At 44.1% G+C, this 17,043-nt stretch overlaps 1 protein-coding gene across 5 annotated transcripts in view; it reads left to right on the top strand.

Moving 5' to 3' along the window:
- The window catches only part of LARGE1 (LARGE xylosyl- and glucuronyltransferase 1), a 2,030,740-nt gene that overhangs the window by 1,497,833 nt on the left and 515,864 nt on the right, over nucleotides 1-17,043 (top strand). For all 5 annotated transcript variants that reach the window (XM_044087485.1, XM_044087484.1, XM_044087487.1 and 2 more), the window contains one exon: nucleotides 5,954-6,058. In XM_044087485.1, the coding sequence (XP_043943420.1) occupies nucleotides 5,954-6,058 (105 nt within the window). The remainder of the gene's footprint in view (nucleotides 1-5,953; nucleotides 6,059-17,043) is intronic.

Raw genomic sequence — 17,043 nt, forward strand, 5'->3', positions numbered from 1 at the left:
GCCCTTGGCAGGCCCAAATACCAGAGTCAATGTTTTTCTGCATCGGCTGCTGTCACTTGCTGGGTGACATTAGGTCATCAGTGCTATAAAGGAAGGCAGCCGACATCATTACATCAGTCTTTCTTGCTGTGGAGCCCATAGCAGAAGCAGTTCGCAAGTGTGCAGGTCGGCCGCTTCTAGAGTTCGAATTACAACGGAAAATGTCTAAAGCTAAGTACCCCATCGGAGACTCTTTTTTCTTGCACTAACCGTTGTCTGAAAAAGTTAACAATTGTCTTGCCTGTAGAAAACAAAATACCACACCAAGACTTCCACTCTTACGGTGTCACTTGTTTAGGCCCGGACCACGATGTCCCTGGTTGCCGGTTCTGTGCCTCTAACGCGAGAGCTATTCATCGTAGAGCTCTTTTCATAGCCAGGTATTTTCGTCTTCCGTCTTCATTTTCCGAAATGGCGTCTGTCAGCCAACAATCCATAGACTTTCCAGAAAAACATAAGGATAAAGATAAAGACAGACCACACAAGACCAAACCTTCCGACGACTCCACCACTAAGCAGGTCATTAGTTCTCCAGAATTCAGTGAGGCGCCATTGCAGCCCCTGATGCCCAATTCTATACATTTGCAGGCCTCTACTGAGACCCTTTTGGAGTCTGGTATGCCACGGAAATCTTCATCTTCCGAGCCTTTGGTTGTCTCAGCCTTGGATGGGTCCAGAGCCACGACGCAGGCATCAGCTTCTAAGGAGGTCTTGTGCACTACCGAATCTAGACTAAAACCAACATCCTTTCCTCCAACTGCCATTTCTTTCAAACCGATGGATATTCTTAGGCCTAGAGACAGGGCCACTCCTAAGAAAATTACCAACAGCCATTTTACCCCTCCTCCACCACCCCAAGCTCAAATGCTTAAAATGGCAGAGGATCTTATCACCCTTATCAGGGGTAGTCAGGCCGCTCCCTTCCAAAAGGAAAAGAGACCCTTCCCCTGAAATTCTGACAGAACAGGATTTTGAGGAGTCTGATTATTCAGATTTTGAAGAGGATCAGCAACCTCTTACTGCTTATGAGGATTCAGATGCAGAGGAATCCATTCCTTCTGCCTCCCCACCAGAAGATATTTCCTTTGGGGAAACCCTTCACACCCTCAGGGAACATTTCCACTAGGAATTCCAGGACTTCCCTCAGTCTAAGAAAAGGCTGAGTGTTTCCAGACCTGCTCCAGCACAGACCTTTAAGCATCCCCCTATCTTAGAGGTGGTTGATGATGTCTTCCATGAATCCAGCTTAACTCCTTATGCCCTCCCGCCTGCTCCCAGAAAACCTGACAAGTACTACAGAGTACTAGACACTCACAAATACCTCTACAGAAATCCTGCTGCAGACCCGGAGGTTATTACACAGGGACCAAAAGGAGCTAAGTCTAGTTCTACAAAGAATCCTACTCCTCCTGACAAGGACTCCAGAGCTCTGGACAGATGGGGTTAAAAAGTATACACCTCTGCAACCTTAGCTATCAGGGGACTCAACTTGTCAGTTCCACATGTTAAAATATCAACAGCACACTTTGGAACTTTTAAAACTAAAGATTTCTACCTTTCCTGGCTGTACCAGTTTGAAAGAGCTAGTAGATTTACTGCAGTCTACTTGTCACATGGCTAAACACTCTTTACACTGCAGATATTATGCCATAGAAGCCTCAAGCAGGCCAGCAGTGTCAGGATCTGTCATTAGGAGACATGCATGGTTGAAGGAACAACTTCTCCGTGATCATGTCAAATCTAAATTACTTGATGCACCTTTGGATAAGGACCACTTGTTTGGATAAAAAGCAGAAGAGGTGTTTAAAAATATGGAAGACTAAGCAAAATCTATGCAAACAGTAAAAGATTTTCTTCAGGTACAACCTCCTAGGTTCAGCAGGATCTTTCCCTCAAAACACTGGTCCTTTCCCACTTCTAGCAGCCAGGGGCAAGGTAAGCCCCAAAGGGACAGGCCACCAAGGCTCCTATCCCAGGGACAGCAGAGAACCAAACAGTGGACCACTTTCGCCCCAAAGGCAGGGGGTTCTAAGCCATCCCTGTATGGCAAAAACTCTCGACTTCCTGCCCCCCTCTGCCCTCTTTTCCACTCACTAAAAACCAGGAGGAAGGCTCTCCTTCTGCAAAGAGATGTGGTTTTCTGTAACCAAGGACCAATGGGTCTTAAAGATCATTTCTCAGGAATACACATTCTCCAACGAACTCCCAATTCCAAGATTGGTACCCAGACCTTCCTCCAAATCAGTGGGTAGAGGCTTTGAAACAAGTCCAAGCTCTCATATTCAAAGGGGCAGTAGAACCTGCCCTCTCAGATCAAGCAGGCAAAGCCTTTTATTCCAGACTATTCCTTGTTCCCAGAAAAGAGCCCTTGTTCCCAAAAAACAGGGCACTTGGCACCCCATCCAGAATCTTTTCATTTCACCTTCCTAGTGGTCCCCAAATTCAAAATGCAAACTTTGCAGCAGCTACTGTCTATACTGACAATAAATGCTTGGTTAGTTACCCTAGACCTAAAAGATGCCTACCTCCACATCCCCATAAGGGAATCCTGCAGAAAATTCCTTCGCTTCAAAGTAGGTTCACAACACTTTCAGTTCTCTGCACTACCCGTTGGCTTATCTACCGCTCCCAGGGTATTCGCCAAATGCTTAGCACTGGCCATAGCCTTTAGCAGACAGAAAAATATATAAATTTACCCTTACCTAGATGACTGCCTCATTCAGGCAGAGTGCAGAAAAAAGCTCCTTGAGGACTGCCTCTTTGTCAAAACCCTCCTAACCACCTTAGGGTACACCATTAATGAGAAAAAATCAAAGCAAACTCCCTCCAGGGAGATCATTTTCTTGGGAGCTCTGCTGGATACAGCATCACAAATGGCTTTCCTGTCCCCAGAGAAACAGAGCTTCCTGCCTCACAGCTGGCCACCAAAGGTCACCTCACTGTGAGGAAGTTCCTGCAAGCCTTAGGGTACATGGCATTCTGTATTCTTCTAATTCCTGTGGCCAGGCTTCACATGAGAAAAATTCAGTGTAAAGAACCTTTGGTGTCAGCACTCTCAGCTTCTAGAGACTTCTCTAACTCTGATCCCCTGTATAAGGGCCATGTTTCTCTGGTGGGCAGGGGCCTGTCCCCAGAACAAGGGTCTTCTCTTCACCCACTGCACAACCAGGCAGACCATTACCACCAATGCCTCAGACATAGCATGCGGTGCTCACTTAGAAGACAGGTGCACCCAAGGACTTTGGGATCCACAGCACCTTCCCTTACACATCAACCGGAAGGAAATGGCAGTACAAAAGGCTCTGACATCCTTCAAACACCATCTCAAGCCAGGGGTTCTCCTTATCAAAACAAACAACACCACAGTAATGTGGCACATCAGCAAACCGGGAGGGACCCAATCTTACCCTCTGTGCAGGCTAGCCATGAACTTGTGGCTGACAGCCTTGCCCATGGGACAACATCTGATAGCACAATACCTACTGGGGATCAACAGCACCCTGGCAGACCACTTAAGCAGAAACCTTCTGGACCCCCATGAATGGCAGCTCCACAGAAAAATCTTTCTGCAAATCACTCAGGTGTAGGAGACTCCTGAGGTGGACCTTTTGCTTTGCATCCCAACTATCAGCTTAAAAAATTCTGTACCAGGGAGTACCATCACCTAGCCTGGAAGGTGGATGCCATGACCTTCCCCTAGAACACCCTTTTTGTGTACGCATTCCCTCCTCTTCCTCTTATCCCTAAAGTTCTGATCAGAATAATAGAGGAGAGGCCAAAGGCCATCCTCATTGCTCCAGACTGGCCCAGACAACATTGGCACCCCTTACTGCGCAGCCTGACCTTACAGCCTTTCAGGCAACTTTCTCTGATCTCAGGCTTCTTATTTTGGGGGGGGGATATGCTGCACCCAGACTTGCAGACTCTCAAACTATCATCATGGCTTATTCTCTAAAGGCAAACAAGGGGCCCCTGTTAAGCAAACAGGTCCTAGACATCATCACAGAGGCCAGAAGGACCAGTGCCAGAAAATCCTATGCAGGAAATTGGAAAAGATTCTGCTCCTGGAGCCATTCGAGGAAATACCTCTCAACCTTTCATCCCTCTTATTCTGGACTACCTAGCGGAGCTTCCTAATACTGGCCTCACCTTCTCCTCTATTAAAATCCATGCCTCGGCCATTTCAGCTCATTTTGGTACAGAACAGCCCCTATTTTCACATCTTTTGATTAAACAATTCCTCAGTGGGGCTTCTAATATCAGACCTCCCTGAAGGCCAACCACTCCAGCCTGGGGCCTGAATTATGTTTTGGAAAAACTTACTTTACCTCCCTTCGAACCTGCTGCTTCAGCAGAACTAAGGTACCTCTCTTGGAAGACTTTTCTCCTAGCTATCACCTCAGCCAGAAGGGTTTCAGAGCTACCGACACTGATGGCCATTGAGCCCTTAATCATCTTCCATGCAGACAGGGTCTCCCTGAGGACCAACCCCTCCTTTTTGCAAAAGGTGGTATCTAATGTAACTCTCAACCAGGCCATACATCTTTCCACCTTCTTTCCTAACCCTCAAAACAAGGGGGGAAGAATTCTTCAGTCACTAGATGTGCGCAGACAGCTCAGATACTATCTCTACCTTACTAAACCCTTCAGGAAAATGGACCAACTTCTTGTCAGCTTTGCCCTGCGGGGACAGGAGAAGCCCATTTCCAAACAGACCATTTCCAAATGGATATCATACTGTATCCATTTCTGCTACAGTTTGGATGAGACCCCCCCCCCCCCGTTAGGTCTATTCGAACCCATTCCACTAGGGCAGCCTCCACTTCCACAGCATTCCTCAGAGGAGTTCCCAACAAGGACATCCTGGAAGCTGCCACCTGGACATCTGTCCATAACTTTACCAAGCATTACCACCTACCTCTGTTTTCTAAGGCTAGGGCAGGGTTTGCCTCTGCAGTTCTGCAGGGCATGCTGACCCATTCCTAGGTCTCTTACTGAGCCTACCACCCCTCTTCTCAGCTTTGGGAATCCTCCCACAGGTGATGACTGCAACAGTGAAACACGAAGAACATAGTACAATTGTGTACACTTACCATAAATGTAGATGTTCGAGTGTATGCACTGTTGCAGTCCTAGTTTCCCACCCTCCTCCCCCCTTGTATCTTCTTTCTTTAGGGAGGTGTAAGTTTCTAACAGTGGCTTTTAGCCACCAGGACCACTTCACCTTATTTACTTGGGCCTCTGACTGGTTAGGGCAAGAAAAACTAATATAATGATGTTGGCTGCCTTCCTTTATAGAACTGACGACCTGACGTCAGCAAGCAAGCGACAGCAGAAAAACATTGACTCTGGTATTTGGCCCGGCCGAGGGCTACCACAGCAGGGATAACCCACAGGTGATGACTGCAACAGTGAATACACTCGAACATCCACATATATGGTAAGTGTACACACCTGTATTTTGTGTGCTAGGGCATGTATTAGCCCACTGGGATTGTCAAACAGTGAACATCATGGACTCTTATGAATGCAAAGCAAAATGACTTCTTTTTGAGAAGCTGGAAAAACGTACAACAGGAAACAGAACCTTTTATGTTTTCCACATACACACCTGCGAATCTCACTTACTGTATTTAGCCTGGTATAACTGTACCAATAGATAATTTCCTGAATTAAACTGTGCTGTATGTATATACGTATCAGGTAGTTGTCAAATTAGTTACAGGTTTAACAGAAGAGTAATGTTTTAAATTCTGAATGATTGTAATGGACTTTGCATATGGTGACCATGTGTATTCTTGACGGAAACCTGTAATTGGCACTTAACATCCTTTTCATCTGTAATCTCAGACCTAAACTACTTATTACATAATCATGTTCCACAGCTGGTGCGTAAAGAATTTTTCTGTTTTAGGTCAGCAGGTTTTGGGTCTGGTTGAAAATCAGAGTGACTGGTACCTTGGAAACTTGTGGAAGAACCATCGGCCATGGCCTGCACTTGGGCGGGGCTACAACACTGGTAGGAATATATATTTTTCTTGTGTTTTATGATGGTGCTGTACAGGCTTCCAAAATATTAAAAACCAGTACAGTTGTGGTCAAAATTAGAAAAGTGTTAGTCTGACACTTGTCTAAGTTGTGTACATATTTGAGTATGTAAGATTTAAATTAATTCTGCATGCAGAGTGGTAACGCTGTCTGCGAAAAAAAAAAAATGTAAATATAGTAAAAGTCCGATTACAATCTTATTCTTTGCTGTACTCGCCACACATCTTTCTCATCTGTATTTTTGACTGTTAATTGTGTGGGGAATTGAGATCTGGTCTACTTCTCCTTTCTTTCTTTTAGCATATGCATACATATTAACTACAGATATATGTCAGCCTGTGTGTCTCACTCAGCATCATAGTAGCCCTTTATGGAATACTGCCCATTTTGATATTTTCTTAGTACGGTCCCAGAATTGTACTACATTCCAGCTGTGCCCATACCATCACCATATGCAGCAAAATATATTCTCACCTCCCTTCTGTTTAACCATATTGGCCTGCCATAAATCTTGTTGGCCGTTTAAAACCACCCTGTCATTACATTACTTGATTTTGGATGTAATGATCACTGTTGGGTCTTTTTCTTCTTTAGACTTTAATACCAGTTCTCAGTAAATGTTAGCCTCTCTGTCACTGTGTATTTTTCCAGTTTGTTATTATCAGTATACATGCAGATTATGCTTTCATCATATTCTGTCAGAAGCATCTATAAGTGCAGCACACTAAGCCTGTTGGGATTACATTGGCTACTGCCTTCTTGCCAGACATTTGTGTCTAATGCACAGTTCGGTCTCCAGCATGCCAGTCTAAGGCAAATTCCCATTGCTTTTAACTCCCCCAGTTAACTCTGGGTGGCACAGTTTCAAAACACCTTGCTGAAACCCAAGAATGCTACATCAAACCGATTGCTTCATTTGGATAATTAGTGGTTGGGTAGTAAATGTGTCAGACTGGACTGATTAGACATTTGTTGTCTTTATCCATTTTAATGTCTGTCTACAGGACACTGAAGTCCTGGATATAGACTAACTTGCAAACAAAATAAGCACATTGTCTGTCCTGACTCCATCAAACTTTAAAAACTCTCCTAGAAAAGGACTTGAGGTTTCAGTGTTTTTTTCTATCAGGATATTTGAGTTTTCCATTTAATATTTATTTGTCTTGTGTAAGCTTCTGAACTGTCCTGAAAAAAACCCTTTCTCATCAGCTTTCTGGTATTTGAACTTTAGTCCCTGTGCTTATCGATCATAGGAGGTTACTAGGCTAATGGCCCTGGGGCCCTTACAAGCGTAGCCAAGAGTTTATCCTCAAAAAGAAACCTCTGTCAGCACCAGTCACCCCTGTCAATGAGGGACACAGGTGGAACAACGGGGACGAATTTGTGGTCTCCCATCCACTCATCAAGGTTGCGATTGAAGAGGATCAGCGAGATGCTCTGTTTGACGTGTATGGGAAGTGCATTCCAGAGACGGGGCAGCCTCTGGAAGACAAACCTGTCTCTCCAGCAGGTTTTGTTAATGTCACATATTAGGTTCAGGCCTTTTGAGCAGGTAGTGCGTGAGGAGTTAGATTTATGGATATGGAGAATCTCTAGTAGGGCAGGGTCCAAGATTGCCTTATAGGTGTGACACAGATCACCCTTGAGCAATCTGTATGATACCAAGTAAAGTGATAGTGATTTGAGCCTGCCTCACTGGACAGATTTGGAGGCCATGGATTCTCTGTGAGGTATTTCAGTGGCCTTTCCAGTTGGTGCTGATGTTTGTAGAGGTGCATCCCAAACAGGGCGTTATACTCCATTATTGGTCTAATGAGGGAGGAGTAAAGAAGAGAGGTAATAACCTCCTTTTTCCTGGATGCAGTCCCTTTACTTATGAGATGAACCAAGTAAAAGGCTTTTCTGACCACTGACACTACATGATGGTCGAATCTGAGGTTATCAACCTGATTACCCAGGTCTCTCACCACAGGTTGTGTGCTTAGGGGGTTGCTGTTGATGTGGTAATCAGTAGGGGTCGTGTTTTTGCCGAATGGTATGATGACACATTTTTTTTGCGTTTAGCTCGAGGCCATGACTTTGGCACCAGTCATTAGTTGCTGAGAGACCCTCTTGTAGTATGTTAACATCATTTGGGGAGTCAATGACAGCACCCAACTTACAGTCATCAGCAAACTTGGTCAGCCGCAGGCCTTTGCCTGTACCTCTGAGAAATAGATGCCAAACAGTAAGGGTCTCAGGACATATCCCTGAGGAACTCCACTAGTGACAGGTCTGCTGTCGGAGGTGGAGGTGCCTATTTTGACTGAGGGTCCTGTCGGTGAGCCAGTTGACCACCCACCTGATGAGATAGGGATTTACACCAAGTTCTGTTAGCTTTTTGATGATGCCTGAGTGGGGGATTGTGTCAAAGGCCTTGGCCAAGTCAAGGTAAGCTGTATGTGCTGACTTTCCCTCATCCAGGGCCTTGGTGACAGTCTCAAAGAAGGCAACCAGGTTCAACAGGCAAGATCTACCTTTGATGAATCTGTACTGGGTGCGGTCAAGTGCTTGGAGATTGCCTATGTCCTGTTTATGAGATCATATGCTCCATGGCTTTACAGATCAGACTTCTGAAGCTAATGGGGCGATAGTTTCCAGCGTCAGTAGTGGCACCACTTTTGTGCAAGGAGGTGACAATGGTGGTTCTCTATTCTGCTGCAATGAGGCCAGTACTTAAGCTCTGGTTGAATAGGGTGCTCAATGGCAAAGCCAGTCCTTGCTGTAGATGGTGCGGAATACATCCTGGTTATACTATCAGGTCCCATAGAAGCTGTTTTTTGCCTTGAATAGGGCCTGTAACACTTGATCCATGGAGATGCGAGGTACGGGACAAGTGTTGTGGATGTCAAAAGGGCCTTTGGGGTGGGGGGTGAAGTTTGCCCTGAACCTATCTGGCTAAGTCAACAGGATCAGTGTAAGTGATACTCTTAAGTACTAATTCAGAACAAACCTGGGCTTTGCCACAGAGGTTCCTGACGTAATTGAAGAAGACTTTATGGTTTCCCTTTGTTATGGAGACTAGTTTCGATTCATAATTGGCCTTGGAAGTTTCCACTAGTGATCTAATTTGCTTGTTGAGGCTAAGGAGGGAGTTTTTCCATTTTGGAATTTGTTCCCTTTTACCTTTGGACAACAGTCTCTTCCTTTTGTTATAAAGCCTGTTGATAGAGGATGTCCACCAAGCAGGTTTGTGTTTCCTTGAGGAGCAGGTTTCATTTCTGTTGGGTATGGCTGAGTCCATGCAGTTGTATAGGTGCTTCTAAAACTGCATTGGCAAACTGTTCAGCATAGTTCTCTGCATCCTCGGGGGGGGGGGGGCAATGGTTTGAACTACAGATACCCTCCCAAGCTGTAGTCAGCTTTTGAGAAGTTTTTTAAGCTTGATTTGGGCTGGGGGGGGGGGGTTGGGTGGGATAGAAACTTTGAATGAGACCGTCTGATGATCTGATCTAACCAGGGAAGGACATACTATGGGAGTGGTGCAGCGGTCACCCATGGTAGTGAGAACCAAGACCAGAATATTATTTCACCTTGTGGGGGGATGAGACGAGCTGGTCTAGAACTGATGAAGTCGAGGAATCGTTGACACAATGCATTTGTGAAAGAATAGTTCACCCAGTCTATAGTGGGGCAGTTGAAGTCACCAAGGATTAGGGTGTTACGGAGTACCTTGATGGAGACTAGTAGATTCAGGTAAGAGGAGTGGGTGCCCTGAGTCATGGAGGGGGGTCTATAGCTAGCTGTAACTTGGATGGGTGTCCTGCACAACTGTCAGTTTTACCTGGAGTAGTTCCAGTGCATCATGCTGGCAAACCAGTCTGGAGGTGTGCCTCTCGTTGATGAAGATAGACTCCACCTACCTCATTTTGGGGTTGGAATGTGTGGAATGAGGTATAGCCTGGTAAGGCAGCAGTGCTCTTCGCAGCCCTGAACCAAGTTTCCATGACTGCACTGACATCAGCATCTTCCAGTGCAAGGGGGGCTTCCACTGAGTCCATTTTCAGGTTTAGCCTCCTAGCGTTAAGCACATTATTTCCTTAAAGCCTGCCTGCTGGAAATATTAAACATGAGCTGGTATTTATAATTAATTTTTAGAGATCTCTGTGAAACAGCTAATAAGAAAGCTGATGATTCAGTCAGTGGAAGTTTCAGCTGATGTGTCATTCAGAACGTGCTGCATTTTGTAGTATACCCTTAATGGACTCATCATCATTGATACGAACAGCCTTAGACATCACATAAATTATGGCATCCTAACTCACATCAGCCAGACTGTCGGCGTTCTTTAGTAAAACAAGTTCAACTAGTATTGGTCTGAATGAATGAAGTAAGGTTAATAAAATTCATCATCCCGTTATTAAAATGAATGGACAAGGCCAAACGTATTTCAAATGGACTTGGGTATGTGTTTTCCCAAATGTTTAGTGATTGCTTTGAAATATCAGTAATTATTATAATTTGCTTTTAATGTTTATCAGTAGTTGCATAGCCTGCTATTTGAAGGTTCATATGAAAGGCCAGTTTTTGCTTGTCATTAACTGTGCAACTTATGTATCCTATAAACGCCAGAGATTTTATCCTTCACACGTTACTTTATGCCTTTGAACATCATACTTACATTTTCTAATTTTTTTTCAAATTCCTACAGTGTGTAAATGTTTTATGGTGTACTGTTGCTTACACTTGAACAGATGTTCACTGTACGCATTTGGACTTTATTCACTTGCACACTTAAATTCCACAAAATGCACCTGTTCCTCTGCTCATTTGATTGTATCCATTTTTAATGTACCCTTCACATTCTGCTTCTATTCTGTAACCTCTAAATGTGTTTTTCATTGCACCTTTGAGAGGTGACCGAAAGGGATAACTAAGCCAGTCTTCCCTTCAGAGTAGCAGTTCAAATAAATAGACATACAAACTGCAAAGTCGACATTGCAGACAGACCATGGGATGACCCAGAGTGAATAAAGCTAGTGTAACTGAATCTGAATGCTAGATATCTACAAAGCAAGCTCTAAATTTTAATACCTGAGTAGAATTTACAAACCATTTGCCATACCAGCCCTTGCTAGAATGTTGACAGAAAATGAAACAATATTACTTAGCTGCTTTTGCTATTAGGATTACAGTATCCACTAGAGAAGTGTGGGTGCGTCACCATTTTTATGGAGTGACTGCATTTTTGTCTAAAATTGCTTAAGCTTTGTCTTGTATGAGAAAAACATTGTTCTCATTGTGAATATAGGGAATCGTACTGTCAGTCATCACCGAGTGATCCAAATGGCTGTAGGTGGTCTGTACATACTTTTTCCCAGAATAAGCACCTATGCTCTTCTGAAACGCCTTGGGACAGGCATCTGCCAGTATAAACAGTTAAATAGTCTTGGTGATTGATTTCAGGGGTCTGCACAACTGTATTTGTATTTTATTTAAACTTCTATCATATCCAGCTATGTAAGATAAGTCCGGTATGACAAACACCCAAAACTGGATTTTGACCTTTTCAGCAGTTCACATACTAATAGCATATGATCATAACTGTTCACTCCCTCATTTTTTGTAGTCTGGGGCACAATCATGTGTATAATAATTCAAAATCTGCATGGCCAAAAGAATACCTATGACTTTTCACTTTAAACTTCTGAGCTAATTGTCCTCAAAGCTGACTATTCACCACTGCCACTCACTTGAAGATGAAACCATAATCTGTTTTAGTATGACTTACTGAAATTCTGAACTATGTAGCCTCAGCCAGAAAACACAGAATTAAAGACATTCCTTACACTTGATTAACATTAGACATCTGAGCTACCATGTTGTTAAGAAATCTCTCTGCAGCAGGCTGATGTCAGGTTTGGAATTCACCAGTTTTGAGAGCCAGCACTGGTGGCATAGAGAGGTAAAACCCTAATTACTGTACAAGTGGCCTACGTTTGACTAGATCGCAATCATTTGTATTACTGGCACCATTCTTTTGCTGCGTTGTCATGTTTTAGGACATTAATCCCAACATCCAAGTAACAAGCTTACAGTTTTGTCCACCTTGTGTGTGAGAAGAGCAGAGCTGGCTGCACACACTGCCACAATCCCTCGGAGAAGTAGTAGTGGCAAAGCAGAGGCATGACCATAGGGTAAGAGTTAAGCATGACCATAGGGCAGGAGTTAAGCTACTAAGCTATGAATTGAGCTTTCATAGTGAGTGTGAGGAAGCATTCACTATCAAGGGCAAAGGACATTGCGGACAACAGCAGTGATACAGTTTGCATGTCCTCCCCCCACCCCCCGGGGTGGAGTTGGTCTATCTAAGGATGCTGGTGAGTAAGCAAAGCATCTTCTTGGCTGCCTGAGTAGGTGTCCTAGCCCCCCCCCCCCAAACAGCTCTTGCCACACCTCTGTGTGGAATCCCTGGAGTGCTGTCTGATTGAGGAGAGGCTTAATAGTCAGTAGGCATTGAGTCAGAAAACACCTAGAAAATAAATGATTCACTAGTTTTTTTAAATTACTTTTACATGCAGCCGGGGATCAGCTGTTAGAAAAAATGCTGCAGTTCTTATTGCAGTTCCTATTGTATCCATCCATCCAATCTGATTGCTTGGTACCAAGCCACTTGTTGGAGACATCCCAGCACTGTCATTACTGCTCCTACCTTTGATCTCCTTCACAGCTTGTTCTGTCATTTCCTTGTACCCTGACTTAACTTCAAATCTCATTTGTCACCATCAAGATTGCACGAGTTCTGTGCATGAGCTAAATTGTTGTTTGTCTTTTGGATTTTCCCTGTAAGGGGTCGCCACAGCAGAACTCCGGTCCGCTAATGATTGGCAGTAGATTTTTACGAAACGTCGATGTGCCAGCTCGATGCCCAACCTTCAAGAAAGGCACACCCATTTACGCACGCATGTCTTTCAAATGCTACCCAACCGCGGGGAGGACATGCAGACTCCACACAGAAGGCACTGACAAGCCGAGAATCGAACGGGAGAACCTCTTGCTGTGAGGTAACAACGCTACCGCCATACCACCGCGGCAGTGCTGCTTCTAATTTTGATGTTTCCTAGCTAGATGGAAATGAGTTACATTTCCTTCTTTTTTATGTCTGTCTGTAGTATATTTGTATAAATTTGATATATTTTGTCTAAAATCTTTCTTTTATTTTTTGCTTTAACTCCTTTCTTTCAGCTAGGCAGTGGCCCTATCATTTTCTCAATAATTAAAAAAAATGCCTTTATATCTCATACCTTTTACCCATAGATATATTTACATAGTCTGAGTAGAACATAATCTACTTCAGCAGTTTTTCACTGGTGTAAATAGATATTTCCATATGTCTGTATTTTCTGAGTTTTCAACACTGTAGTTATAATGGAGAAGTACTCCAGGAAATGTGGCAAATGCACCCACTCCAGGGCTCTAGAGACCTTTGGATAGTGTGCCTAGTGTCAGAACAATTTGGATGGTGACTGCTCTATTTGTAAGGCCTTTGGGCCTTCAATCTTTTTCAAACCACAAAAATAAACTGATATTGGAAGGGCTGCTTCTCCTGAACAGTCGGCCTTCCTATGGAGATGTATCTGAAAAGAAAAAAAAGACAAAGATAAGCAGAAAGAAAAATAATTGAGGAAACACAAACTAGATGAAACGGGTCCATCTACAATACTTAAAATCCCTAGAATGAATCAATCTCCATCTCCACAGTCACCAGTATTGTACAGACGTCTCCCCCTTCAGTTGTTCAGGAAATAATTATCTTGCGCAAATCACTTACCAAATAGATCATACACTCCTCTAAAAATGAATAATCTCATATCATCACCTCCAGACCTCCATCTATCACTTCCTTTAGGTCTGCCAGATCTTTTCATAGTATTTCTCATGTGGATTTGGACCAAATGAGGGCTTTTTTGTAGGCTGAGATAGAGGTTCGAGTCAAATCATGCCCCTCTTTTTCAAGGGTGGATAGAGTTGTCCCCTTCTCTCCTCTCCTAGTTCCCTCTCTGGGCCAAGTTGTGGCGTCAGCGGCTTCGGAGCTGAGTAATATCCTAGAGTCTGCTTCTTTAGTTACAGCTGGTATCCTTACCTCAGTGCCGATAGCTATGCATCTGGTCCACTCAGTGACACCTTCAACAGTAATAGGATCTTGACACTTCACGCTTAATGTAGTGTCCGTGGTATCATCTTCATCTCTAACTTGTGTGTGGTCATTCTTTGTCATAGTCCACAGAATTCAGTACATGCTTTGAGGCTATCTGCTTCCTCAGTTTCATGGCTTCCCTCCTCAGTTCCACTTAAATCTGCTTTTGCAGGGAAGGACGTGGCTATGGGGAAGGAGGGAGGGAGGTTTCTGATGCTGACATATTCAGGGTTGGCCTTCAAGGTTATGGAGATGACAACTGTCACTCCTCCATCAATAACAGGTCAAGCCTGAGCGCCCAGTTGTCATTCCTTCAGTCCAGTCATCATGAATTGTGTGGACAGACCAGAATGGTAATCCTCAAGCGACCATTGCAGGTTCCTTTTGATTTCAACAGCAACCCTAGAGATTCCATGAAAGTGGACATGCAGAGGGAGGCATGTAGACTCCTCTACATTGTTTTTAACATCAGATACTGACTTGGATGAAGGAGAGGACCCTCTCAAAATCCCTAATGAAGATGCCACATTTGGCAAGATCCTCAGGTTGATGAAGCTGAGGGGATTTTGGCCAACTGGACCCCAACTCGTAAGGCAAGAAGGTTCTTTTTTGATGCATACCATTCTACACTTTTAATTCTTGAGTGGTTCCTCCTGCCGACTGAGTTAGCCATTAGGAGTTCATGGCAGGAACCCAGATATTGTGGAAGCCATCCCATGTAAACCAGATAAAATTCTGCACTCCACTTAAGGACAGGAAATGCTGGTCTAAAGGCTCTTTGGACTGCGATTGCTGCAGCAGACATGAAATGAGAGCTAACCGATGAAACTGCTGCTGTCCACCCACCCAATAAGGAGTCTAGGGCATTAGATAGGATGAGGAAGAGCCCTCATGCCTTGGACACCTTTAATCTGAGGGCATTGAACTGCAGTACACACATGAATTGTGTAAGCCACCCATTGCAAAACCACAAAAGCAGATTAAAACCACTCTGAATACAATGCTGAACTTCACAAACCTCTCCATACAATTGCTACATAATGCAGTCACTGGAGCAGCCAGTGCAATGAACATGAGCATCACTTTACAGCTCCATGCCTGGCTTCAACTTTGTGGTTTTGTGGACAATTTCAAGGCATCCTTCACTAATGCCCCAGGTGATCAGCAGTTAGACTTATGAAGTGTGAGCAGGAAGTTAAGATGCTGTCTTCTGTGGATGTAAGATTTGAGGCACCACAAAGGTCATTCAGTAATCATCAGAAGGGGTCCATATCCTTGTGATTTAGGAATCCCCAGAGTTGCACTTTGATTCCTCTTCAGGCAGATGTGGCCATGGCAGAGGTGGCCCATTGAATAGATGCTGACCCAGAGGTCGAGGAGGTTTGCTGAACCATGGATTTTGGGGGCCATTTTACTGCAAGCAGAACCCATATCCATGAAAGCTTGCACAACTGTCCACCTCTGGCAGCAGTCAGGAGCAATTATCTCTTCGTCCTCCCCCTGTGAATGGCCATCATGCAGGACAAATGGGTAACGGCGATAATATCCAGAGACTATATCATATCTCTTCTCAGCATACCCCAACCCAACTACAGATAGTACCAGATATTTTTCCCTTCCAGTTCAAATCAGCAAAGAGAGATTTTGAATGCTCAACATACAATACTGTGTCAATTTCCTGAGCTATTTGGGTTGTATCCCGCCAACAATATGACCAACTGGTCAGCTTCTCAAAAGTAAAGGGAATCTTCCATGTGCTCTTTCAGGAGCTCAAGCAGAGCTTACATAAAAAAAAAGCAGTTGGTACATTCCTTCTGTGGCTTTCATGGAACTGATGGTCAACAAGGCATCCTTCAGGCTTGGATGCAAGAATTCCTTGAGAAAATCTTCCATGGTTGTATTTTTTTTAAAACCTAAAATCACCTTTTTTTTTTACCTAGCACTGAGTTTGCAGGCTCTGCTAACAGTCTATGAAGCTTCCTTTGTGGCTGGACCTGTGGAGCAGTTATTGGACTTCTTGGTTCTTCCTTTCCATATCCACAAGAAGAAGAATGTTGTCAGGGAGGCTTTAGGTGTTAGACTGTCTCCAGTTTTGCCTCAGCTGCCAATGGCCAATTCTGCTGTGGTCAGACTTGGTTCCTTGGACTTTTTATATTTTTACCCTGGTCTTTCTAATGTATCACCTACAACCAGTATTGAAGGGGGGATAAGCATATCCTTTGTGGCTGTAGGGTTACCCTTCACAAGCAAGGGAGAACCACTGTTGTTGGTCTCAGCTAAGGAGCTGTGAGGGTTGCCACAGTGTTGGGAAAGGAGGCCTGAGCTCTGGGATAGTACACCTGCTTTGGGTCGGTGCTTTTCCATGGAGGTTTATAGGTAAGTACCAGGAAAGCTGTCCATTTGCGCCATTTTTAGCCTAGCCAATATCCCTTTCAAATGTGAGAAATGAAAAAAAAAACACTGTACCTTGTGTCTCTGGGGTAAATGCCTTAACCGTTATACATACCATCCCCAACCCCATGTCCCAGTAAAATAAACCAAAAACTAAAAAACACTTTGCTTCTCCAGTTTCTATTTCAGTGGCCAGGGACAATTTGCTAGGGAGATAATTTCTGCTTTTTCATTATCTGCTTCCTCTTCAGGAAAGAAGAGAGTTCCTTCTCTTTCCGACTGATTTTCACTCAGAAGAACAGAGATTAGAGGGAAAATGTACGTCAGGATTTTCTTCATAATCTGTGGATTCTGGTTCTGCAGAAAATGATGCTTCAGTTTTCCCTCCC

This window comes from Protopterus annectens, chromosome 11.part0, assembly GCF_019279795.1.
Source record: "Protopterus annectens isolate FY-2018-M chromosome 11.part0, PAN1.0, whole genome shotgun sequence".
NCBI lineage: Eukaryota > Metazoa > Chordata > Ceratodontiformes > Protopteridae > Protopterus > Protopterus annectens.